At 43.0% G+C, this 27,097-nt stretch overlaps 1 protein-coding gene across 8 annotated transcripts in view; it reads left to right on the forward strand.

Annotated features, from left to right (window-relative positions):
* zranb3 (zinc finger, RAN-binding domain containing 3) overlaps window positions 1-27,097 on the forward strand; it is a 128,593-nt gene that overhangs the window by 72,994 nt on the left and 28,502 nt on the right. For 7 of the 8 annotated variants that reach the window (XM_067987225.1, XM_067987224.1, XM_067987222.1 and 4 more), the window contains 8 exons: window positions 1,504-1,656; window positions 9,950-10,469; window positions 10,748-11,026; window positions 12,403-12,530; window positions 15,736-15,837; window positions 18,081-18,223; window positions 18,650-18,799; window positions 20,327-20,732. In XM_067987225.1, the coding sequence (XP_067843326.1) occupies window positions 1,504-1,656; window positions 9,950-10,469; window positions 10,748-11,026; window positions 12,403-12,530; window positions 15,736-15,837; window positions 18,081-18,223; window positions 18,650-18,799; window positions 20,327-20,732 (1,881 nt within the window). Of the gene's footprint in view, window positions 1-1,503; window positions 1,657-9,949; window positions 10,470-10,747; window positions 11,027-12,402; window positions 12,531-15,735; window positions 15,838-18,080; window positions 18,224-18,649; window positions 18,800-19,821; window positions 19,947-20,326; window positions 20,733-27,097 lie in introns of those variants that run through there. The other variant, XM_067987228.1, reaches the window with a different exon arrangement.

Genomic DNA, 27,097 nt, shown 5'->3' on the forward strand with positions numbered 1-27,097 from the left:
TCCCCTATTTTTGCATCAGCAAATTTCAAGATTGTGCCCTAGTCCAAACCATTTGTATATTCCGAGAACAAAAGTGGACCCAGCACTCACTCCTGGGGTGCACAACTTCTTTAATACTCAATTAACCTAATTCTAAGTGCTTCCTAATTTGAACTTGAATTATGGATTCTGTATTTGACTAAATGGTCTGTAGTTGCCAAGTTGATCCATCTCTCCCATCTTGAACAGAGTGTTATATTGACTACCCTCCAGTCTTCTGCATATCTAAAGATGAATGAAATATTGTGGTTAGAGCCTCTGCTATCTCCTCTCTGATTTCTTTCAACAGTCTAGGCCACGTGTCACCAGGGCAGGCATGGTGATTTATCCGCCCTGTGTTCTGCTATTTTTTTTTTCAGGATCAATTTCATTTCTAGTTATATGTAACAATGATTCCATATCCAACTCTTGTACATCTACATTCTAAATACCACCATTATTTTTAAAAGCTTACACAAAATATTCAATAAAATTATATATCTCTATCATAATCTTCAAAGACTACAACTGGATTCAAATAAATCCAAGCAAGGTCTGGGATACTCCAGAACTAATTTGAACATATGTCAGGTGACGAAGGAGGAAGCCTCCGAAAGCTTGTGATTTCAAATAAAGCTGTTGGACTATAACCTGGTGTTGTAAGACTCCTTACATTTGTCCACCCCAGTCCATCACCGGCATCTCCACATCATAATTTGAACATATTGTGTGTGTTTTTCACAAATAATGGAAAGTGATACCAGAGTCTGCGAGCTCTTCAGATTTTTTTTTTAAAAAAGGACTCTAGTCCAGCCAAGATGGTTCAGTAACTAAATATATCACCTGGTGTTGTTTTGCTGAAATTCCTCTTCCCCCACAATCAAAATAACTTGCTTTTACAGTACAGGCTCAAACGTAAAGAATGAATGCTTGGCCAAGATACTGTGGAACTACATTCCAGCCTGAGTTATAGCCTTCAGGAGAGAAGGAAATAATTACACCGGGAGAAGGTGGAGAAACTAAAAATATATATATTTTATAAATTATTTATTTTCTTCCTCTTCCCTCCCCCATTGTGTCCTTACTTTCAGCATTCTCGCCCGTACTTTCTCCTCCAGACAATGTAGATTTCTATACAACTGCAATCAGTGTTCTATATCCAGTTGACCATAGGGTGTTGCTAATTATTCATTTCTAGAAGTGGAGTGTTTCACCATCACAAAGTGATCTGTCCTCCACCCTGGCCAAGAACTAAGTGTAATGTAAATTGAAGTTGGAATTACAATTTAATGATGGGGCACGAGTCAAAAGCTGTACTGCTGGGTTTAAGGAGAAGCGGACCTAAAATTTAGAAATTATAACAAATTTAGAATATCTCTAAGTTTGAAGGTTTGTTGATTTTTACCTTAGTAGGTTTAGTCTAAATACCAAATTCGTCAATTAATTAATCAGTGGAGATACATTATTTTAACTTTTCAATTGCAGACTGGTGTTACAAGCAACACATTAAATGGAATAAAGCAACACTTGGAAGTAGAGGAGGGAGATAAAGAAAAATGGGATTTCCTGAACACTGCACTGGCCTGGGCACCAAATGAAAATTTACCAGGAGCTCAGGATGAAGTGTTCTTCACCCATGTAAGAATATGAACTATGCTACATGAAATATAAGTACTAATTTTTCAAACTTAATTACTAATTACCGTGAAGTCTGAGTATACCTACTAGTGCAGAGCATTATAATGAGTAATGTCTGACTCGTGTCATCTACATACTAATATTAACTTCTGCTGATGGAAGTTAATACTATAGTGCCAGTTATGATGCTGTACACTTTCATATCCTTTGTCACTGTTATATTTTCACCTATACTACACCATCTCTACTGCATCCCATTTCTCCACTGCAGTATGGTAAAAAAAAAATCATGTAATCTGTTTTCAGAAATGCTGTACTTGGAATGCGTTGCCATGGAAGCTGTCAGAGCTGTCACCAGAGGCTCCATCATGATGGGCACTACTGCCGTGTTCATGGATCTCCTTTTCCTGAACTTGTACAGGGGCCCCGACATTGGCTAATGTACTAAAGAATGAAACACCAATGAAGCAGTAATTCAATTTCCAGGTTGTACTGATGTTCATAAACCACTGGAGCCACTCTTGTCAGTTATGACATCAGTAGAACTGCCAGAAATCTATAATGTTACATGTAATTTGCAAAATATTTCCTCAAGCTCTCTTCCTTCAGATCTTTGGTTTCTAGAGAGAAAATTCTTAAAACAGCATTTTAAAGTTCCACAGCAACAAATTGTGAAAAATCGTTTGCAAATAACAATAATTTTATTCAGTTGTCAATGTAGATCATAACAGTTCACATTAAATATATTTGAGTATCCTTTTAAAACAAAAACCTCTTCTGAAAGTTTCGATAGATTAGATGGCTCCCTTAATTTATCTATCCTGCCGTCATTTTTTGAGGGGGGGCTAATGCTGCTTTCAAACTTGAAGATCAAAGTGATCTAGCGGAGAGAATGATAACAACATTGGTGAAGACTTTGGCCAGAAGTTTGATTGCTCCCAAAAATAGGCTTGCAGGGGGTGGGGCGTGTGCTGCACATGCCTGCTCACGTGGTCACAGGAAATTGGTGCTGGGACCTCGCTGTCATGAGACAGGTGTGAAACCAGCGTTACCCATGCTGCTTATTGGTTGTTTGGGAGGGCGGGCAATTAGGCGTCTCTGGCACCTCTTAAAGGTACCCAGCACCTTTTATAGGGGAGTTGCACTGTGTCTGAGGATAGCAAGGAAGCTTCTGAAAGGGGTAAAATGGCTGCAAGAGCTTCAGAAAGGACACCAAGGTTCTTCAATGAAGCGTTGGAGGCCCTGGTCCAGGCTGTCAGCAGGAGAAAGGAGATTCTATTCCCTCTGTGGGTCAGAAAGCCCTCACAGCAACAACTCAAAAGCAAGTGGGAAAATGTGTTCAAAGAGGTGATTGCAAGGAGTTTAGCTCCCAGGACATGGTAGCAATGCCGCAAAAAGTTCAATGACCTCACCAGAGTGGTTATGGCAAGAATCCTTCCTCTCACCGCAATTACTCTCTTCTCACACCTGCGCCACCTATCCCAGTACTCTCACCACTCCCCTCTACCACTTCCCTTCACTCTCCTACAATCACTAACCACACTTCACTCCATCTCTTTTTCCTCCTACTCACACACTCAGCACTTCCTACTCTCAGTACAGTTGCAACCCTCCCTTCCCCACACCTCACATCTTGCACACATCTATTCGACCATAACAGGCACATTCTCAAAACTGCTCGCAAGGCTGTGGAATTCAATCTGGAGAAGATGGAATTCAATCCGGAGAAGTGTGAGGTAATGCATTTGGGGAGGGCAAACAAGGCAAGGGAATACACAATAAATGGGAGGATACTGAGAGGTGTAGAGGAACAAAGGGACCTTGAGTACATGTCCACAGATCCTTGAAGGTAGCAGGGCAGGTAGATAAGGTGGTTAAAAAGGCATATGGGATACTTTCCTTTATTACCCGAGGCATAGAATATAAGAGCAGGGAGGTTATGCTGTATAAAATATTGGTTAGGCCACAGCTTGAGCACTGCATACAGTTCTGGTCATCACATTACAGGAAAGATGTAATTGCACTAGAGCGGGTACAGAGGAGATTTACGAGAATGTTGCCAGGGCTGGAGAATTTTAGCTATGAGGAAAAATTGGATAGGCTGGAGTTGTTTTCTTTGGAACAGAGGAGGCTGAGGGGAGATTTAATTGAGGTGTACAAAATTATAAAGGGCCTAGATAGAGTGGGTAGGAAGGACCTATTTCCCTTAGCAGAGAGGTCAATAACCAGGGGGCATTGATTTAAAATGATTGGTAGAAGGATTAGAGGGGAGCTGAGGAAAAATTTTTCACCCAGAGGGTGGTGGGGGTCTGGAACTCACACTGCCTGAAAGGGTGGTAGAGGCAGAAACCCTCTTCACATTTAAAAAGTATTTGGATATGCACTTGGAGTGCCATAAACTACAAGGCCATGGACCAGGTGCGAAAAGTGGGATTAGGCTGGGTGGCTCATTTTCGGCCGGCACGGACATGATGGGCTGAATGACCTCCTTCTGTGCCGTAAATTTTCTATGATTCTATGAAGGCTGCCACTAACGCACTCTCTTGGGAAAATGGTGACGCGTATAATGAGGCAGGAGGCGGCGACTGGAGAAGCCAGAGGCCGCCTACACTTTTGAGGACGTCGGGACATTGCAGGCATGGGGCGAGACATGGCCGTGGTGAGTGGCAATGCTGGAGGAGACATCGCGCAGGGATTCTTCACAGCTTAATTCTCTTTTTCTCTTCTCGCTTCTCTCAACCTACGCACTCTGCAACACAAACTGCCACTGCTTTCAGCAGCCACTCATCTCTCTCTGTTCACCCTTTGCACAAAAGCTAATCCTTGTCCCTCTCTCCCAATTCAGGTACAGAAAATGTTGAGGTCCCTGTGGTAGTTCAGGAAGAGGAGATCTATGAATACGGCAGTAGGGCCCGCCATGATGAAGCCTTTGGTGACAGCTTCCATGGCAACTCACACTGCTCCCATCTTAGCTCTGGGGTCCAGCACTGAAGCATCACATCACTCCTGCACTCTGTTCCCATGGAGAGCAGTAGGAGTGCTGAGGCTCAGTCCCAGGAGATTGACCGTGGCTCCATGGGAGAGGCACCTGCTGCCATCTCTCCAGATGACAGCTTGCCTTTTTCCCCACCACCCGCTCTACCAGTGTCCTTGTCAATGCCATACAGCCAGCTAGGCCAGACTGCTCTGGCCCATGCCGTGATGCTGCAGTCTGCAGCTGTGCCCTCAAGTTCACCCATCACAGCCTAAAGTGTCCTCAATGAAAGCTCTGCAGCCTTCTCCCTCTTAAGCTGTGGTCACTGGCGATACACTTCGTAGCAGCTCGAGGATAGGTAAACAAGCACAGAAGACAGACTTGCATAAGGATGATTCTTAATTCAGCAAGTTAACTGTTACACAAATGTGAATTTAGTTGTTGGAGTAAGGATTTTTGTTCTGGATTTGGTTTTGGTGTTGATGTGTAGTCAAGTGAGGGTAAAACCCATGAGGCTGGATGTAAGAAATAGGAGCAGCAGTAGGTCATAGAGCCCCTCGAGCCTGCTCTGCCATTTAATAAGATTGTGGCTGAGGGATGGCACGAGGGCAATCAGATGGTGGTTGTGAGGACAGTGGTTATAAGTATGGTGGGACTATTAGTATACTAGGAAGGGGCAGGATGGTTCAGGTGAAGTACTTTTACTCTAGTTGTTCACTAACAGCTCTGGCAGTTAGGGGTACTGATGGTCACTACTGCTCTTCCACTTCCACCAATCTGGGTGGTGGTAAGGGCTGGTGCCTCTGTATAGCAAAATTATGCAGCATGCATTACACACCAAACTAATTTAAAGACACCATCATCATTCCTCCAGAGCGCTCCAGGCAGCGTAACCATTCTTAAAAATTCATTCATGGGATGTGGGCGTCGCTGGCAAGGGCAGTATTTATTGCCCATCCCTAATTGTCCTTGAGAAGGTGGTGGTGAGCCGCCTTCTTGAACCGCTGCAGTCCGTATGGTGAAGGTTCTCCCACAGTGCTGTTAGGAAGGGAGTTCCAGGATTTTGACCCAGCGACGATGAAGGAACGGCGATATATTTCCAAGTCAGGATGGTGTGTGAATTGGAGGGGAATCTGCAGGTGGTGGTGTTCCCATGTGCCTGCTGCCCTTCATAGAATCAAAGAAAGTTACGGTACAGAAGGAGGCCATTCCGCCCGTCGTGTCCGTGCAGGCCGAAAAAGAGCTGTCCCACTTTCCAGCGCTTGATCCGTAGCCCTGTAGGTTACGGCACTTCAAGTGCTCATCCAAGAACTTTTTAAATGAGTTGAGGGTTTCTGCCTCTATCATCCTTTCAGGGTGAGTTCCAGATCCACACCACCCTCTGGGTGAAAAAAAAATTCTCCTCAGCTCCCCTCTAATCCTTCTACCAATCACTTTAAATCTATGCCCCCTGGTCACTGACCCCTCTGCTAAGGGAAATAGGTCCTCCCTATCCACTCTATCTAGTCCTGTCATAATTTTATATACCTCAATTAAACCTCCTTTGTTCCAAAGAAAACAACCCCAGCCTATCCACTCTTTCCTCATAGCTAAAATTCTCCAGCCATGGCAACATCCTCATAAATCTCCTCTGTACCCTCTCTAGTGCAATCACCTCTTTCCTATACAGTTCTTATACAGTTCTAGCATAACCTCCCTGCTGTTACATTCTATGCCTCGGCTAATAAAGGAAAGTATCCCGTATGCCTTTTTAACCACCTTAACTACCTGTCCTGCTACCTTCAGGGATCTGTGGGCATGCACTCCAAGGTCCCTCTGTTCCTCTGCACATCTCAGTATCCTACCATTTATTGTGCACTCCTTTGCCTTGTTTTCCCTCCCCAAATGCATCACCTCACACTTCTCTGGATTGAATTCCATTTGCCACTTCTCTGCCTGCCTGACCAGTCCATTGATATCTTCCTACAGTCTACAGCTTTCCTCCTCACTATCAACCACACGGCCAATTTTTGTATCATCTGCAAACTTCTTGATCAAGCCCCCCACATTCAAGTCCAAAGCATTAATATATACCACAAAAAGGAAGGGACCTAGTTCTGAGCCTTGCGGGACCCCACTGGAAACAGCCTTCCAGTCGCAAAAACATCCGTAAAACATTACCCTTTGCTTCCTGCCACTGAGGCAATTTTGGATCCAACTAGCCGCTTTCCCTTGGATTCCATTGCCTTTTACTTTTTTGACCAATCTGCCATGTGGGACCTTCCTAAAATCATGTACGCTACATCAAACGCTGTACCCTCATTGACCCTCCTTGTTGCCTCCTCAAAAAATTCAATCTAGTTAGTCAGACACAACCTTCCCTTAACAAATGCATCCTTGATTAACCCGTGCCTTTCTAAATGACGATTTATGCTGTCCCTCAGAATCGATTCCAATAATTTGCCCACCATCGAGGTTAGACTGACTGGCCTATAATTACTTGGTCTATCTCTTTCTCCCTTTTTAAACAACGGTACAACGTTAGCAGTCCTCCAATCTTCCAGACCATGCCTGTAGCTAGGGAGTATTGGAAAGTGGTGGTCAGAGCCTCCGCTATTTCCTCTCTTCTCTTAACAGCCTTGGATACATTTCATCCGGGCCTGGCGATTTATCTACTTTCAAAGATGCTAATCCTCTTAATACTTCTCTCACTAGGTTTATCCCGTCCAATATTTCACACTTCTTAACTCCAATCTCTGCATCGCCCCCCTCTTTTGTGAAGACAGACGCAAAGTATTCATTAAGAACCATACCCACATCTTCCGCCTCCACAAATAGGTTACATTTTTGTTCTCTAATAGGCCCTACTCTTTCCTTAGTTATCCTCTTGCTCTTTGTGTTTATAAAACATTTTTGGGTTTTCCTTAATTTTACTTGCCAGTATCTTTTCATGCCTTCTCTTTGCTTTCCTAATTTCCTTTTTAATTTCACCCCTGCACTTTCTAGACCCTTGCCCTTCTAGGTGGTAGAGGTCGCGGGTTTGGGAGCTGCTGTCGAAGAAGCCTTGGCGAGTTGCTGCAGTGCATCTTGTAGATGGTACACACTGCAGCCACGGTGCGCTGGTGGTGGAGGGAATGAATGTTTAAGGTGGAGGATGGGGTGCCAATCAAGTGAGCTGCTTTGTTCTGGATGGTGTCGAGCTTCTTTGAGCATGCTGAAGGTCTGCTCAATGAGATTTTTGATGACAGGATGGCTTCTCACTGTACACCTGGTCTGTGTCTGTGCCTGGATTCCTGACCTGAGTCATGAGCCATACCTGGCTTGTCACCAAGTAGCCAGCCTGTGACCTGACATTCTGTTTGGAATAGAGATAGGACAGAGAACTGATGCAAGATGAAAGAATCATGGCCGCTGCCAGGAAGCCATGCATTATGAATTGCTTGTGGTCGCAAGCAAGCTGGATGTTGAGGGAGTGGCATGCTTTTCTGTTGAGTAAGGTACCAGGCTGGTGATGGGGAGCATGCAGGGCAATATGAGTGCTGTCAATAACCCTTTGTACACGGGAGAAGTCTGCAATGCATACAAAGCCTAGTGCTCTCTCGTCCTGCTTCGCTTGGTCCGTGGGGAAGGACATGTAGATTTGCCATCTGGAATAGTGTGCCTCGGTCACCTCCCTGATGCAGCAGTGAACAGCAAACTCGAGGTGTTACTGATGTCACCTGCTGCAGCTTAGAATTTACAGCCTTGACAGCCACAGGCAGTGCTGTCCAGGCCCTGGTTTGGGGCTCCAATTGTGACTGCAGCAGGTGACATAGCTCCGTGACTAGCTCTTTGGTGAAGCGCAGGCACCTCACGCGTTGCTCTCTGGTTGAGTTGAGGTATGAGAAGTGCTCCCTGAAGACCCATTGTACAAATGGCCGCCAATGCAGTACCCTCCTTTTCCCTTTTCTCCCAGCTGCTTCTGCACACTGCTGTCTTTGGTGCACCCCTTCATCCTCCAGCCCCAAAGGCATATGTAACAGCCCTCCCATGAGTGAAATAAAATATCTGCAAGTCCAGCACCAGCACAAAGTTGTTCCCAGAACTCCTGTCATTAGTGGAATGGAGAAAATAGGCAAAAAAAGGCCCACAAGTTGACTTGCAGCCTAACAGGACAAACCAGCAACTAACCTGTACAGAGGGGCTATGCCCATAAATAGCGCTGACTGTTGGCGCCATGAGTTGTTGAACGAGTCTATCACTTGGCGAGTCAGGCGATGGGGCAAATCAATTTCACAAAAGTATCCTACAACCACTATATGACTCTTATTTTAATATTCCAAGGAGCTTCCTGAATAGTTCAGGACTCCTGGATGCCTACGGAGGAACCTGATCCAATTTGGTGGGTAGTGCACTTCTGGTGCAGGACTGGCGCTGGTAAACAGGCACGATTCAATTTCTAGGCCTTTGTGTTTTATTCTGCTTTTATTCATCTGCAAATATGAATTTTTTTAAGTTCAACTATTTCTTACTGCCATGCTGCATATACAATATGCAATTGGATGCAGAATCATACAGTAATTTTAAAAAAAGGAGCAAACAGAAATAAAAACCTATGCTGATGAGAGGTATATGTCATATAATATTAAATGTACAATGCTGCATAAATTGAGACAGTTTTATAATATAATTAAGGCTTGTCTTAACAAAGAAAATTACATGCGTGACACATTCTGTTTCCAAGCTATTTAAATTTTTCTGTGGGAGATGAAGATTTCACAGAGTCAGTTTTTACTGACGTCAGTCTGTGATTTTAGATTTTGTCTTCCCAAATACTGCAACCTGAAAACCTTCTTGATCTAACCATCCCAATACAAAAATTGAGTCGGTTACGAATATAAATTTTGGCAAACTAAACCTTACTAATTCTGAATTTTACAATCTAATCTATGTTAGAACTGTTAAATTGCATAGTGCCAGTATTACTTTCCTCTTCAGTCCTTTTAATTCTGTACGTAACTAAAAATGGTAGCACAATCTTCAGTGACAGCTGCCTTCTTTACTGGGCTCAACATGTCGTGAACACAAGGTTTTTTATTGCCTAGTTAAGTATAACAAAGCTTTTACAAAGGTAGGAAAATACAGATACTGACATTTACAGTAACTATTGAATTTCATAAGCAACATAATAGGATGTAGACTTTCCAAACAACTTCTGAATTATTGCTGCTTTAATGCAAGACCAAGTGCTTCAGGTTTAATGGGTGGTTGGCTTTATAGATTTCTAATTTGCTAAGTAAATTGATTTTAAAAGTTTCCAATTCATCATTTTGCAACAATGTATTATACTTTCTTCTTTAGTTTGAGAAAGAAAAACAACATGATATCCGCTCATTCTTCTCATCAAAACCTGACTCTACAGGGAAACGCAAGAGGACCCCTCAAGATTTGCCATGTAGCCAATTGCCTGATCTACTTGAGCTGCAAGAATCTCTAAATTCCCCAAAATTAGTCCAGCAACCACAAGGAAAGCTGGATATAATAAACGCAAGAGAAGCTGGTGAAAGTGAGAGTGAAGCAAAAGACAAAACAAACGACAATGAGCCACTGCTAAAAGCTAACTTTGAGCCACAGACTAAACGATTTAAATCTTTATGTACACCAGTCCAAAACAGTGCAAGTACAAAAAAGAGACAGGCCAAAGATGGGACAGTGCCATCCCCATTTAGAGTTCAAAGAACTCAACAATTACTGGGTGGAACATCACTTACCTCAAGAAGACTGCATGTAACTGAAAAATCGTGGAACTGCAACATGTGCACGTATACTAATAGTACTTTACTGTCTTACTGTGAAATGTGTGAAACTCCCAGAGGCGTTGGTAGGATTCTTTTTTGCATTTTCTATTACTATTTTTATTAGAAAAAAAATTTAAAACACAAGTTAATATATTAGTGTTTTACTTCAACTAAAAATAGCTGACTATTTCAGTGATCTGATTGTGAGGAAAACTTTTGGTACTTGGAAAATTTATTTGTGTTAGTATGTTTAATGCCTTAATGCTGAAAAGGCCTATTGCTAATTTTTGGTTTTGGCAACAAGTAATTAATATTCAAGCTGTCCAAATAATGTTTCAAACTGAAGTGTTTCCTAACACAGGCGATCAAAAAGAAGAAAATTTGTCTCGTCATACAAATCTAAGTGAAAAAGAATGTGAAGGAGGAACCCAACCTCAGACTGACTGTACAGTCCTATCTGACCTAGAGAATGAGGAAAAAGATGAATCAAATACATCTACAGAGCAAATAAATAGTGAAATGTTGCACTGCAGTTCAGTGAAATCTGAGGAAAACCTTGTACCTTTCAAAATTGACAAAAGCAGCAATGCAATTACCATGACCAAAGGAAGTGTGGATAATGAGAGTCAACAGCAACCAGGTAATTCAGTTTGTTCTTCACATCTGCTTGTACAACTATTCAAATGGAATAGTTCCTGGATTATTTCTTGCATGGGCTGTGCCCTATTTAATGAATTTCTTGAAGGCAAATTTTGCAACGTTGTTTCCTGACCATCCCAGTACCTCTGGAACAAATCTCAAAAATATGTCTAATTTTTGAACTTATGTTATTCATCCTTCATTAGTTGCTTTCCATGGCACAGTACTTTTTCCCAGTACCTCTGGAAACGGAGTATTTGTTGATATCGATGTGTATTGATTTTATCAATCTATATTTATTTCTAGAACCTTCAATTCTATTCCTAACCAGATATTTATCCAGCTTTTTTTTTTAAGGAATATAGTAACCGGAGTAGGCCACTCAACCCCTCAAGCCTATTCCACCATTCAATCAGATCATGGCTGATCTGTACCTTAATTCCATTTACCCGCCTTTGCTCCTTATCTCTTTATACCCTTACCTAACAAAAATCATTCTCAATCTTGAAAATTATAATTGGCCCAGTATCCATAGCCTTTTATGGGAGAGAGTTCCAGATTTCTACTACCCTTTGTGTGAAAAAGTGCTTCCTGATTTTGCTCCTAAATAGCCGAGCTCTAATTTTAAGATTGTGCCCCCTTGTTCTGGATTCCCGCACTAGAAGATATAGTTTCTCTGTATCTACCCTATCGAATCCCTTTATTTTAATCACCTCAAATAGATCACCCCTCAACCTTCTAAACTCAAGGGATTACAAACCTAGTTTATGCAATCTGTCCTCATAATTTAACCCTTTAAGCCCTGGTATCATTCTGTTGAATCTGCGCCATACTCCCTCATGGCCCTCCACTTTAATTCTTTTTGTGATTATCTGAAATTTGTGCTCTCTTGTTAGCTGTTTCACCAGCCCTTCTTAATCTTGAAGACATCTATCAGGTCATCCCTTAACCTTCTCGGCTCCAGTGCAAAAAAAGCCTTTACTTCTCAAAAGTGTGGCTTTCCTACTGATACATACAAGATTAGGATAGATTGTATTTTCTTTTTATTTTCCCATGAATTCCACCCCCTTCCCCGTTCCCACTTCTTCCTTTCCTATCTTGAAGGCATTGACTCCTTGCTGGGATATAGTTCCGCAGGTGCTGTTCGCCCTCTGGAACTTTGATCAAGTGAGTGTCGGCAGACATTTTGAATGCAAGACATCACTATGCCAATCCTGCCGTCACACCATATGTGTACTTGCAGAAGTTTGAGTGTTTAAAAATCTACTTTCCTAGCAACCCTTCCTAACATATTTGAATGTGTGAAAGAGAATTTTTAAAAAAGTTTTAACAGTGATTCCTCTTAAAAGAGGAACTAATCATGACATTTCTTCCAAGGTAACTCTCTGTCAAACCTTTCTGGTATTGAACAACCTGATATCCCTTGTGACAGCAGTGTTCCAGTTTATGATGGCTTCATGTTTTGCGCAAGCAAGAATACTGATAGAATATATCTCTACACAAAGGTATTGTTAGCAGTTTCAATTCCGTGCATAGGTGGATTCTACTTTTGTGTGGATGTGTATCCATGTGTCTTAAATTTGAAATGTATCTGATGTATTACACTTACAACACTCAATCAAACAGCATTCAGAAAGGTCACCAGCAAGCTTATAACTTGACAAATGTAATTTTTTACCATTAAATTTGAAAAATCTAGAATTTGTTTCAGACTAGTAATATTGTGTACTTTAAACGCATAGAATTTTAATGCTTTGTTATAGCCTACTACTTGTAAAGAAAGAACTTGGATTTATATAGTACCTTCTGTGCTCTATGATTCTATGATTCTTTCATGTTCTTTCACAGCCAATGAATTACTTTTGAAATGTAGGCATCTTTATTTTGTAGTCAAATGTAGGCCAGCAAACAACAATGAGATTGTTTTGGGGATATTGGTATAGATAAATGTTGTCCAGAAACCAGGGAGAACTTTCCTGCTCTCCTTGAATAATGCCATAAGATCTTTTACATTCGGCTGAACAAGCAGATAGAGCCTCAGTTTAACATCTTGTTAAAAGATGGCACGTCCAACAACACAGCATTCAGTACTGCACTGAAGTATCAGCCTGGATTATGTGCTCAAGTCCTAAGGGACTAATTTTCGCTTGTCGAAAACGGGGTTGTAACAGCCTGAAAATGGCGTCGGTCAGTCATCATCCCATTTACACTGGCACTCCGGCCGCTGCCATCTTGGTTATGGCCCTGAGAAGGATGGCTGGAACGCCCGCCTGTTTCAGACAGGAGGCCACTTGTAATATGAAAATCATGGTACTATACACACATAGGACTCCGATTACAAATCTGAGGAATTAATGAGTTGAACATGCGCCACTGACACTTTACTCATTTGTACTGGCAATGAGTGGCCTAACGAGCAGTCCTTAAAGAGACAGCTGGCAGCCACTCGAAAAATGGCTCAAATAGCTTTGAACTTATTTAAAAGTTTACTCCTCCTGGTGCCCCACAGGATCATCTCCCTCCTCTCTCCTCTCAGGCTGCAACTCTCGGCTGGCTCTGCCATTAACTACTGCTGGTTTGATGCATCTAGCTCACCGGCTGCATACAAACGAGGCCTGCGCCTCAAAATTGCTTGGTCCTCACATCGGTTACAACGGGTAGGCAGTGGGTACGCTCTAAGTACCTAAACTTAAAACCATCCCCCTAGAATGGTGCTTGAACCCACAACTTTCTGACACAGAATCGAGAGTGATAAATATCACCGTCGAATACAAATTGATTTTGGCTCCGTTTTCCATACCGAACATGGACCAATAAATCACACTGCTGACAGGCCACCAACGGTATTATTTTGTCTAAGTAGCAACAGCGTAAAACATGGCTTAAATATAGGAAAATAGCGATAATATTGATGGGGGTGGAGCTGTGCTAATTACCTTCTTACTGTTTTCGGCGAGGGTAATGGCGGAGCCCTGGGAAAATATGGAGTGGCATAATAAATGTAACTTACTCCATAATTACCTCTCTTGTGCCATTCAAGGGTACCTACGACAAATATGCGCCATTACAGTGGTGCAAATCCCCAGGAAAATCTGGTCCATCGCTGTAAACATAAAGCTGCTTTCCCAAATATCTTAGTTTTTGTACTGCAGCATAGTTTATCCTCATCATGCATACTTTAGACAAATGTATTGAAAAATTGTGTAAAATCAGTTCTATGTGTAACAGCAATGTACTATGTTATTTACAATTTAATAAAATGGCACACTATTATCTCCCTCTACTGGAGGCACATGCTGCCCAGGTCTTGTATCAGAAAGAAGTTGTCAATATAGTCTACTTTGGTTAATTCAGTCATTTTTGGATGGATAAAAATTGAATTGTCTAGTAGTTCAAATGAAACAATTTAAATAAAATGGCACAGAAGGGTTTTTTAAAAATTTCAATTCAAATTAAAGAAAGAAAAAAAAAATTAACAGAAAATTCTAATTAACAATCTTCGAATTGAGTAGACTGTAAACAAGTGGGAATAGGTTACAGGAACAGCATAAAACAACAACTTAAATTTATATAGCGCCTTTAACATAGAGAAATGTGCCATGGCATGTCACAGAAATGTAGTCAGACAAAAAAAGAGATGCCAAAGAAAGAGATATTAGATGGGGTGGATAAAACCTTAGTCAAAGAGTTTTAAGGAGGGTCTTCAATGAGGAGAGAGATGGAGAGGCAGAGAGGTGTAGGGAGGGAATTCCAGAGCTTAGAGCCTAGATTGATGAAGGCACAGCTGCCAATGGTGGGGCGAAGGGATGCACAGGAGGCCAGAGCTGGAGGAATGCAGAGTTCTTGGAGGGTTGTTTGGCTGGAGAAGGTTACTGAGATAGGGAGGAGTGAGACCATGAAGGGATTTAAACACTGGGATGAGAATTTTAAACGTGAGGCATTGGGGGGACCTGGAGCCAATGCAGGTCAGCAAGCACAGAGATTATCGGTGAGTAGGACCTGGTGTGGGATAGGATACAGACAGTAGAGGTTTTGATGTGCTGAAGTTTATGGAGGGTGAAGCATGGAAGGCCGGCCAGTAGAGCTTTAGAATAATTTAACCTTGATGTAACTAAAGGCATGAATAAGGGTTTTGGCAGCAGATGGCTGAGTCAAGAGAGAAGAGGTTGGCCTCATGGACAAGATGAGCTTGGAGAAGGAATGGGGAGAAAGAGAAATTTAAAAACACAGGTCAGGACTAGGGCAGGGGAGAGCTTTGGGAGGGGTTTGGCTTGTAGGGGAAGCGGGGCTGCGGCAGAGGCAACTGAGCAGATGTTTTCATTTTTAGTGACAAAGAAGTCCGTGAGCTCCTCGCATTTGTTGTTGGAGATGAGGGTAGAAGGGGCAGGTCAGAGGGGAGAAAAAGAGCCAGGAGGTTATTTTGCTTTCCAGGATGATCCTGTATAGCATATTATAATAAATTTTAGTTTGAAATGTGAAGATTGTAGACTACATTTCATTCAGTTTGCTTTGTGTTCAAGCAATCTGTCAATAAAACTACTTTAATGTACTTTTACTTTCTTCTGTACATAGTAGAAATAATGTTATTCTCCCTGGTGATGGACCCTCTAGACACCCCTTGACATCATCCTGATAGTTTTTCTGAAGTTAAGTACTGAAGAGTTCAGAAGGATTCTTGGTAAATGATTATTACTATTTGTTTATTATTAGGAGGGAGAGCATTTAAACTGCAATTTTATTCCTCTGGATATAAAGTTAGAAAACTGGGAAGATTTACCAATGATCTTTGAACAGAAGAAAAATCGTGCAGTGGTAAGTTTGTATCATATTTTATCTATATAAATGGGATATTTTTGTAGATCTTTGTTTCCTTTTTTTAAGATTTAGTCCGGTGCTTTTGTAAACTTTGCATTTTGTCAGAAGTTATGTGGCACCAATCAGAATTATATATTATATATATATAAAATTTTGTTTGACAAAGTACACCTCCTTAAACGGACACAAATACTGTGCAAAAGCTAAGGTACCATGAAATCAAAATATTGAGTTACTAGAAGCTGCGGCTGCTTACTAAATTTACGAGTACAGCACATGTTCATGCAATTGCAACTGAATAATGTGGGTACTTGTCATTAATAAAAAGAAATAACTTGGAATCATAGCATGGTTACAGCACAGAAGGAGGCCGTTCGGTCCATCGAGCCTGTGCCGGCTCTTTGTAAGAGCAATCCAGTTAGTCCTATTCCCCCGCTCTTTCCCTGTAGCCCTGCAAATTTTTTCCCTTCAAGTATTCATCCAATTCCTTTTTGAAAGTGAAGATTGAATCTGCTTCCACTACCCTTTCAGGCAGCGCATTCCAGATCATAACTACTCACTGCGTAAAAAAGTTTTTCCTCATGTCACCTTTGGTTCTTTTGCCAATCTGTGTCCACTGGTTCTCGACCCTTCCACCAATGGGAACGGTTTCTCTTTATTTACTTTACCTGAACACATCTATCAAATCTCCTTTCAACCTTCCCTGCTCTAAGGAGAACAACCCCAGCTTCTCCAGTCTATCCATGTAACTGAAATCCCTCAACCCTGGAACCATTCTAGTAAATCTTTTCTGCACCCTCTCTAAGGCCTTCACATCCTTCCTAAAGTGTGGTGCCCAGAATGGGACACAATACTCCAGTTATGGCCGGAGCAGTGTTTTATAAAGGTTCAACATAACTTTCTTGCTTTTGTACCCTATGCAGGTGATTTTAAACCCCAAAAACGGGTGGGAGTTGAAAATAGTGTTTTTGGGTCACAACCGCAAAATTTTCGGACTTTGCATTCCCAGTGGGAAGCCTGGACTTTTACGCGCCGACATTAAACCCTGAAATAAAGCCGGGTTGCGGTTGCGACCCAAAAAACAACTATTTTTAACTCCCACCGCCCCCCCCCCCCCCCCCCCCAACCTACCCGTTCTTGGGGTTTTAAATCACCCCCTATGCCTCTAATTATAAAGCCCAGGACCCCGTATGCTTTTTTAACTGCTTTCTCAACCTGTCCTGCCACCTTCAAAGATTTGTGCACATATACCCCCAGGTCTCTCTCTTCCTTCACCCCCTTTAGAACTTAAAATTATATAGCACCTTTCATAACCTCAGGACATCCCAAAAGGCTTTACAGCCAGTGAAGTGCTTTTGAAGTGTAGTCACTGTTGTAATGTAGAGAAATGCGACAGACGATTTGCACATAGCAAGGTCCCACAAACAGCAATGAGATAATGACCAAATAATCTGTTTTGGTGATGTTGGTTGAGGGATCTTTTACATCAATCTGAGAGGGCAGATGGGGCCTCAGTTTAATATTTCATCGAAAAGGTGGCACCTCCAGTGTAGTACTTAGGGAGTGCTGCACTATCGAAGTATCAGCCTGGATTATGTGCTCAAGTCTCTGGACTGAGACTTGAACCCACAATCTTCTGACTTGGAGGTGAGAATGTTACCACTGAGCCAAGGCTCATGATTATTGCTGATCAATCAAAACAATAGAATATAATTGAAGACATTTCCCATTGAAAATGTTGCTATTAGTCACACATTGAACCAGCAATTAATTTTAATGAGCACTGAGTTTTCAAAACGTGTAATGCAGCTCTAGGCATATGACACAGTATTTATGTGCATTTGCATCTACAGTGGTGCTTTGAATTTCAGTGGAAAAGAGTCCCAGTATTAATTGTAAGGATAATTTTATATGCCCCAATCATGCTGTAGTAATAACTAGCTGTGACTTTTGGCCTATCCAAAGTAAAGTATTTCTCACAAAATTAATTTTAAAATGTATGTTGCATATTCATAACCACTTACAGTATGAAGTCATGGTAATACTATGTACATTTAGTTAAGAGAAGCATATTGTTAACCTATGTCCTGCATATCTTAACATTGTCCTCAAGAAGCTGGTGTTCTAGAAATAGGAGAAAACAAGTCACTGGGTCTGCCATTACATCAGTTTCTTTTACCAACATTTTTGTATAAATCTACATTCTAAATCCATCTTACTTTTCTCTTCCCAATTTTCAGCTTCTACGGTTTGTACGAGAATGGCTCAGCTTAACTGCCATGAAGCAAAGAATAATTAGGAAGAGCGGTCAGGTTTTCTGCAGTCCTACTCTCGTACTAGAAAGCATCATGAAAGACCACCGTAGACAAAGCTGTACAAAAAGGTAAAACATTTTTGGGATGTTCCTAATGTTGTTGTGACTCCTCAGTTAATTCAGACTCTGCTTATTTTATATCCTGGTACCTTTTGGTTTATTTTACACAGTGCATTGTGTAGCACATTCTATTGGAGATTAATTACAATGTTAGTTCTATTTCAGTGAACCTCCTGTAAAAGGAGATTATTTTATTGCTGAGTTTCTGGTGAGAGTCTAATTATTGGGATTTTTAAATTATTTTTTTATTCTCGAGTTTCTATCTATTTCATTTTTTTGTTTGAATGAAATTAGAAATAGAGAGATGTACACTGGTGTGCACTGGGTTAGTTAGTTTATTTATTCATACTTCCATGTCTTTGTTCCACTTATTTTCCAATAATAAAAATTAAGTGCCTTCATTGAAAATCAGTATGAAATAATTCTTCTTTTTAGATTCATAACAAAGGAAGATGTAGCTGTGGTGTCTCTGAATAAGGCACACAGTGAAGGAGGAACTGTACGAGTTATAGCCAGAGATGCTGCATTCCATGGCAAAAATAAAATCAAACCTTCAAATCAACCAATTGAGGAAAATTTAAACAAGTACGTTTCTATGGTTTCCTTTTTAGTAGGCTATTTTCCAATGAAATAGGAATGATGCATTCTTCATATGGCACAGTTCTTGGGTAGCATTTCACCACTGAAGTAATAACCAAGCAACTTGACTGAAAATTATTTTATTTTAATAGATTGAAAACTGCAATGTATCGATACAGTTGATAGTGTCAATGAAATAACTGAAGATGATGGCATCATTAACTTTGCAAACCTAATTGTAAAATTTTGTACTATAAGCCTGTATCAAATAATGGTGCCATATTATGGTTTTATCCATTCAACCATCTGGCTACTGGTCGGGTAGATAGAGAGAAACTATTTCCGCTGCTCGGGGAGTCTAGGACTAGGGGACATAGCCTAAAAAATAGAGCCAGGACTTTCAGCGGTGAAGTTAGGAACACTTCTACACGCAAAGGGTGATAGAAGTTTGGAACTCTCTTCCGCAAACGGCAGTTGATGCTAGCTCAGTTAACTTTAAATCTGAGATTGACAGATTTTTGTGAACCAAAGGTATTAAGGAATATGGGGCTACGGCAGGTATATGGAGTTAGGTCACAGATCAGCTATGATTTCATTGAATGGTGGAACAGGCTTGAGGGGCCAAATGGCCTACTCCTCCTGTTCCTATGTTTTGTCACCATAAAAATCTGAAATTTAAATTCACTGTTGTGTCCATTAAGTAATAATAATTGTAGGAGGCTCATGTTACAAGCTTCATTTTGAATTCAAAATAGGTTGGGTCATATTTAGAAATGATTTGGAGTCAACACCCAATTATGATTTCTAGCTTTTACAGCTTATGATGGAAAATATATCAGTATTGTTGCTGATGTTATCCATTGCTCCTTTAATGAATTCACATGACAAATTAGTAAAATATTATGGCAAACAGGTACTTTTTCAGCAGAAGTAGACTGAGTGAATGTTTATAGATATTCACATTTATCTTTGTAAGAATTATTTTCATAGTGTTAATGATCCACAAATATTTTGCTCTTGTATTTCAGCCTGAAAACATGCTACTGTTGCAGTGAACCTTCTGCCAGTTTGCTGAAAATATTCAATTTTAAACATTCTTGCAATCCACAAAGTGTAATTATTAAACTTGAGATGTAAATGTAACACTAGACATGCAAAGATGCTTCATTCAATGCTGTAAGTTTAGATTCTGACCCAGTCGCCAATATGATTATCAAATCCACAAACATGTGGCCATGTTCACAAATCGTTAGACGAAACATTTGAAACTTGTATATGGTCACTTTAGTTTCTCCATCTCATGTTTACAATCATGTATAATGCAGTAGCAACCTCACAGGTAGCCATGGCTGCTAGAATGGCTTGAAATAGCGATCTACTTTATAGATGTTGGGGCATGCTTTGCTGTTGAATTAAATTTAAGAAATAAAGATTAGTAGAACAGTCACATTTACAAAGAGCCCATTTTAAAGATGTAGCATGTTCTCTACTTGTCGTTAAAGATGTAGAATATTGTACTTGTCTTACTTTCAGTGACGCAAGTGGAAGCATTGGGAACAAAGATGGCAACAGTACTTCTCAATTTCCTGTAACTAATGAAATAGCTGGCAACTCCTTAGAAATTGGCTATGTACAAGCTGTGAACAAGGATGGAACCCCACTTTGCCTTGGCTGTCAACAGCCAACAATCCAGGTCAGCAAGCATCATGAATCTACAGCTTGGGACACACGATTCTGTTCCCAAAAATGTCAGGAAGACTTTTTGGTTCGGTCTAATCGGTGCTATATGAGATCAAAAGTTTTTGAAGTGGAGCGTGGAATCTGTCAGCAGTGTGGCCTCAACGCTCAGCAGCTGTATCTTAGTGTCCGAGATACGCCAAAACCCCGTCGGAAAGAGCTTCTTGAAAATACATGGCTGTCGCAGCTTTCACTAGATCAGGTAAGTGGAAAAAGTAACTTCAATTTGTTTTACTTAACATTAAAAAAATGATGAATTTGCAACCTCCCCTTGCATTACATTTTATTGTGCTTTTAGTAAAAAAGGGCTGGATTTTTCTGCCACTAGCTTGCTCAAAATCAGGCAGGATAGTGGCAAAAAAGGGAGCAAAATCAGACGGTAAGGCCCACCGCATTCCTGCACTGAGTTTCATTTCTTATCCCTGCTAGGACCACTGCCAGCTGCCCCTTCCCCTCCTGCTGCATGAGGGGGGCTGGGGAGAGACACCTTCCTGGTCAATTTTGCTGCTGCCCACTTCTCTTGTGGCTGCTTCTAGAGACTGCCTGGAAAAGGTGGTAGTAGCTCATGGTAGTGGCGATAGGGCCCTAAAATAGCCCGATTTCATTCACTTTATTCGGCCTCAGTCTTGGCTGATTGTGTAAGCCAATCTGTTATGGAGTAGATTCACTGATGCTATTCTTCCAAAGCCATTCAAGAAGGTGGATTTCTCTCCGTGCACTAATCTTATAGCATAGAGCAGAATTGGAGTTTTAATCTTTCATTGAAAACACTAATGTTAAGAGTTAATTGCTGAAATAGGGACTCGGTGGTGAAACAATACTAAGTAACGTAAAAGGGCTCTCAACCATGAGTGAGATGTAAATCATATCCTGCAGCTCTTCACGGTGCATTCTGTTGATGCCCTTTAACTAAATAACTATCACAATTGGAAGCAACCATGCTGATTTCAAACTATAATATTGTCGGGATTGCAGATAGGTTCTGGCAGCTCACTTTATTTTTCATATTACCATTTGTTCTGAATTATGAAGTAATCTCCATGAAATAAAAAAAATAGAGCTGATCTCATTGTGTGTGGTATAAAGTTTGAAGTGCTTTTTTTTTCATCATTAAAAAAAATTGAGTATCAGAAACCATAAAGTCTGTACTGGTGATTCAAAGATGAAACTAATCTGTCATCAGTTATGCTCAAAAGCTTTTACATTAAAATGCCAAACTTGTCCTGCATCAGTACAAATAATGTGTTGTTTTGGGGAAAAAACAGTATGGGCCAGAACAGCAACTGAAGTTCTTCAGTTGGCCTCAACCTTAACCCAATCAAGATTTTTTTCAATTATTGTGTAACTCAAATTTATGCCAAGCTTGAATTGATTTTTCCTGCAACTGCAGATGGCCGGTGGGTGGGGAAAGATCAGCATGCACCCCTAAACTGTTGAAAGAAGTCAGAGAGAAGATAGAAGGGGCACTGGCTGCAATTTTCATTTCTCCTTACATATGCAGATTGTACTATTGGACTAGATACCTTTGTTCAAGAAGGATAAACCGGATAATTGAAGATCGGTTAGTCTAATGTTAGCTGTTGGCAAACTCTTAGAATCAGTAATTCACAGTAAAATTATTGAGCATTTTACAAATACATGGGTTAATCAAGGACAACCAGAACACATTTGTTAATGGCAAATAAAAACAGAAAATGCTGGAAAACACTCAGTAGGTCAGGCAGCATCTGTCTAGAGAGAAACAGAGTTAACGGGCTCGATTTTCCCGGGAAATTGCAGGCGCGTTGGGGGCATGGGGGTCTGAAAATCGGGGAAATCCCGTTCTGGTTCGGAAGCCAGCTGCAACCCGCCGACCTCTGAGTACCCCACGGACCCACCTGTGTGCGCGCGGGCATCCCAAATCCTGGAGTCCTGCCGGCTTTAATTAAGTTACTTAAAGAGCCAAATGTACATCATTGAGGTACTTAAGGCACTCTACTTGTGACATATTAGGTAGTTAGAACGATTTTTAACTTAACCTGGGCGACTTTCCCACGGTTTCTGATTATTCTGATTCACGCCTGGTGAAACCAGGTATAAAGGCCCAGATCAGGCAAAAATAAACAAAATCAATTAAATAAAAAACCATTGCACAAAGTTGAAACACAAAGTCAACCTACCTTTCCACTCTGCTCCGATGTACGATGTCTCCCTCTCCGATCTCCCCCTTTTCTCCCCCCCCGATCTCTTTCTCTCTCCCCCCCCCCCCCCCCCCCGATCTCTTCTATCTTCCCCCCCCCCCCCCCGATCTCTTTCTCTTTCTCTCTCCCCCCCGGTCTCTTTCTCTCTCCCCCCCCCCCCCCCCCCCCCCCGATCTCTTTCTCTCTTTCCCCCCCCCCCCCCGATCTCTTTCTCTCTTCCCCCCCGATCTCTTTCTCTCTTCCCCCCCGATCTCTTTCTCTCTTCCCCCCCGATCTCTCTCTCTCCCCCCCGATCTCTCTCTCTCTTTCCCCCCCGATCTCTCTCTCTCTTTCCCCCCCCGATCTCTCTCTCTCTTTCCCCCCCGATCTCTCTCTCTCTTTCCCCCCCGATCTCTCTCTCTCTTTCCCCCCCGATCTCTCTCTCTCTTTCCCCCCGATCTCTCTCTCTCTTTCCCCCCCGATCTCTCTCTCTCTTTCCCCCCCCGATCTCTCTCTCTCTTTCCCCCCCGATCTCGCTCTCTCTTTCCCCCCCGATCTCGCTCTCTCTTTCCCCCCGATCTCGCTCTCTCTTTCCCCCCCGATCTCTCTCTCTCTTTCCCCCCCGATCTCTCTCTCTCTTTCCCCCCCGATCTCTCTCTCTCTTTCCCCCCCCGATCTCTCTCTCTCTTTCCCCCCCGATCTCTCTCTCTCTTTCCCCCCCGATCTCTCTCTCTCTTTCCCCCCCGATCTCTCTCTCTCTTTCCCCCCCGATCTCTCTCTCTCTTTCCCCCCCGATCTCTCTCTCTCTTTCCCCCCCGATCTCTCTCTCTCTTTCCCCCCCGATCTCTCTCTCTCTTTCCCCCCCGATCTCTCTCTCTCTTTCCCCCCCGATCTCTCTCTCTCTTTCCCCCCCGATCTCTCTCTCTCTTTCCCCCCCGATCTCTCTCTCTCTTTCCCCCCCGATCTCTCTCTCTCCCCCCCGATCTCTCTCTCTCTTTCCCCCCCGATCTCTCTCTCTCTTTCCCCCCCGATCTCTCTCTCTCTTTCGCCCCCGATCTCTCTTTCTCTCTTCCCCCCCCCCCCAATCTCTTTCTCTCTCCCCCCCCGATCTCTTTCTCTCTCCCCCCCCCCGATCTCTTTCTCTCTCCCCCCCCGATCTCTTTCTCTCTCCCCCCCGCGATCTCTTTCTCTCTCCCCCCCCCGATCTCTTTCTCTCTCCCCCCCCCGATCTCTTTCTCTCTCCCCCCCCGATCTCTTTCTCTCTCCCCCCCTGATCTCTTTCTCTCTCCCCCCCCCGATCTCTTTCTCTCTCCCCCCCCGATCTCTTTCTCTCTCCCTCCCCGATCTCTTTCTATCTCCCTCCCCGATCTCTTTCTCTCTCCCCCCCCGATCTCTTTCTCTCTCCCCCCCCGATCTCTTTCTCTCTCGCCCCCCGATCTCTTTCTCTCTCGCCCCCCGATCTCTTTCTCTCTCCCCCCCCCGATCTCTTTCTCCCCCCCGATCTCTTTCTCTCTCCCCCCCCGATCTCTTTCTCTCTCCCCCCCCCCGATCTCTTTCTCTCTCCCCCCCCGATCTCTTTCTCTCTCCCCCCCGATCTCTTTCTCTCTCCCCCCCCGATCTCTTTCTCTCTCCCCCCGCGATCTCTTTCTCTCTCCCCCCCGATCTCTTTGCCTCTCCCCCCCCCCCCCGATCTCTTTCTCTCTACCCCCCCCCGATCTCTTTCTCTCTCCCCCCCCACCCCGATCTCTTTCTCTCTCCCCCCCCCCCCCGATCTTTTTCTCTCTCCTCCCCCCCCCCCTGATCTCTCTCTCTCCCCCCCCCCGATCTCTCTCTCTCTCCCCCCCCCGATCTCTTTCTCTCTCCCCCCCCCCGATCTCTTTCTCTCTCCCCCCCCCCCCCGATCTCTTTCTCTCTTCCCCCCCGATCTCTTTCTCTCTTCCCCCCCGATCTCTTTCTCTCTTCCCCCCCGATCTCTTTCTCTCTTCCCCCTCGATCTCTTTCTCTCTCCCCCCCCGATCTCTTTCTCTCTCCCCCCCGATCTCTTTCTCTCTCCCCCCCGATCTCTTTCTCTCTCCCCCCCCGATCTCTTTCTCTCTCCCCCCCGATCTCTTTCTCTCTCCCCCCCGATCTCTTTCTCTCTCCCCCCCGATCTCTTTCTCTCTCCCCCCCGATCTCTTTCTCTCTCCCCCCCGATCTCTTTCTCTCTCACCCCGATCTCTTTCTCTCCCCCCCCCCGATCTCTTTCTCTCTCCCCCCGATCTCTTTCTCTCTCCCCCCGATCTCTTTCTCTCTCCCCCCGATCTCTTTCTCTCTCCCCCCGATCTCTTTCTCTCTCCCCCCCGATCTCTTTCTCTCTCCCCCCCGATCTCTTTCTCTCTCCCCCCGATCTCTTTCTCTCTCCCCCCCCCGATCTCTTTCTCTCTCCCCCCGATCTCTTTCTCTCTCCACCCCCCCCCCTGATCTCTTTCTCTCTCCCCCCGATCTCTTTCTCTCTCTCCCCCCACCCCCGATCTCTTTCTCTCTCCCCCCCGATCTCTTTCTCTCCCCACCCCCCCGATCTCTTTCTATCTCCACCCCCCCCCGATCTCTTTCTCTCTCCCCCCTGATCTCTTTCTCTCTCTCCCCCCACCTCCGATCTCCTTCTCTCTCTCCTCCCCCCCCGCCGATCTTTTTCTCTCTTCCCCACACCCCCCCCACCCCCAATCTTCCGTTCCAGCGTCGGATGACGTGTCGCTTTCTCTATTCCCCCCCCCCCCCGCCCTCTGTTGCAGCTCCTGACAGCAGCTAGCTGCCAGGCGCGAATCCCGGAGAGCACGTTAATCACCATCAATTATGATGCGATCGCGCTGGAAACGGTAAGTTTTGTTTATGCAGGTTTGTCATGCGCACCGTCTTCCCCCCCCCCCCACAACAGCTGTCAACCCGCTACCATTTCAAAATTGAGCCCAACGTTTCAGGTCGATGACCATTCATCAGAACATTGTTAATGGCAAGTTGCGCTTGGAAAACCAATAAGTTTTTTAAAGAAGTGACTGATTGATTGGATAGATAAAGGGAAAGATGCTCAAGGTTGTGGATAAACATAGAGAAGTAGAAGTTAAAATACTAATTTCCTGAAATGCGAGGTAGGTAAAGCCATAAAAAAGGCCAACAGCATTTTAGGTTTTATAATTAGGGGCATAGAGTACGAGAGTAAAGAAATCATGATAAATTTGTACAAAACATTGGTTAAGCCACAGTTAAGTGTACTGTGTGCAGTTTTGGGTGCCCCATTAGAGTAAGGACATTAAAGCTATAGAGTGTGTGCGGCATAGATTCATCAGGATGATGGCAGAGATAGGAAACTAAATTTATGAGGAGAGATTTGAGATACTATGACTATTGCCATTGGAGCAGAGAAAGTTATGGGGAGATTTAATAAAAAATTATGAATGATTTTGATAGAGTTACTGGGGAAAGATTATCCTCTGGTTGGGGAATCAATGCCAAGGGGTCAGCAATTTAAAATTGTGACTTGAGAGTGAAGAGAGAAATCAGAAGAAATTTCCCTATGGAGCATATAATGCTTTGCCCCAGGGAGTGGTTGAGGCAGAGACCATTGCTTATTTTAAGAAAAAATTGGAAAAATATATTAACCAGAGGAAAAAACGGGGCTAAGGGGCAATGGGATTTATTTTGGATTGCTCAAGCAAAGAGCCAGCACAGACATGATGGGCCAAATGGCCTCTTTCTGTGCTGTAAACCTATGCTGTTCTCTTCCCATTCTGCCTTGCCTTTTTTTTAATCTTGATTAGTATCCCAACTGATTCAAGAGATCATTCACTGAGCTGGAATCGCCGGAGGATTTTGAAGGCTGTTTGCCATTTTACACTCACCCTAGGGATATCTAACTTGGTGCTATAGAAAAATCCTGATATCCCTCCCATGATAGCAGGATGGGTTTTGCGAGAACTCCTCATCTCACAATTTATGCTGAAGAAGCTGTAGCCTGATTAGGAGCCTTTTACATATTTTCTGGACCTGACCTGAATCACTATAATGGGTGGCAACTCTTAAATAAATACAACCGCAACTGAATCACAATTGAATCATGCCAGTGGATATATTTCTAGATTCTGGCAAAGGTTGCCTTATTGACTTACTATTGTATATTGCATGGCACAGTATGCTGGTTGTGTGGCTCCAGGTGTGCTGTCAGCTGGATCTAACTGGATTTGGAGATTATGAACAATAGCTTAATCAAAAAAAGATTGCCTTACTCTTGGTATTCATCAGGTCAGATTCTTCTAGTTTTGGCGCTCTTGGAATAATGTGACCAAGACCTGTGTGAGGGATGCTCTCCTGGCCATCAAGTCCACCCTCTATAAACTTACGGTCATCTAATACTGCTGCCTAATTCCAAACTTGC

This window comes from Heptranchias perlo, chromosome 7 (assembly GCF_035084215.1).
Source record: "Heptranchias perlo isolate sHepPer1 chromosome 7, sHepPer1.hap1, whole genome shotgun sequence".
Classification (NCBI taxonomy): domain Eukaryota; kingdom Metazoa; phylum Chordata; class Chondrichthyes; order Hexanchiformes; family Hexanchidae; genus Heptranchias; species Heptranchias perlo.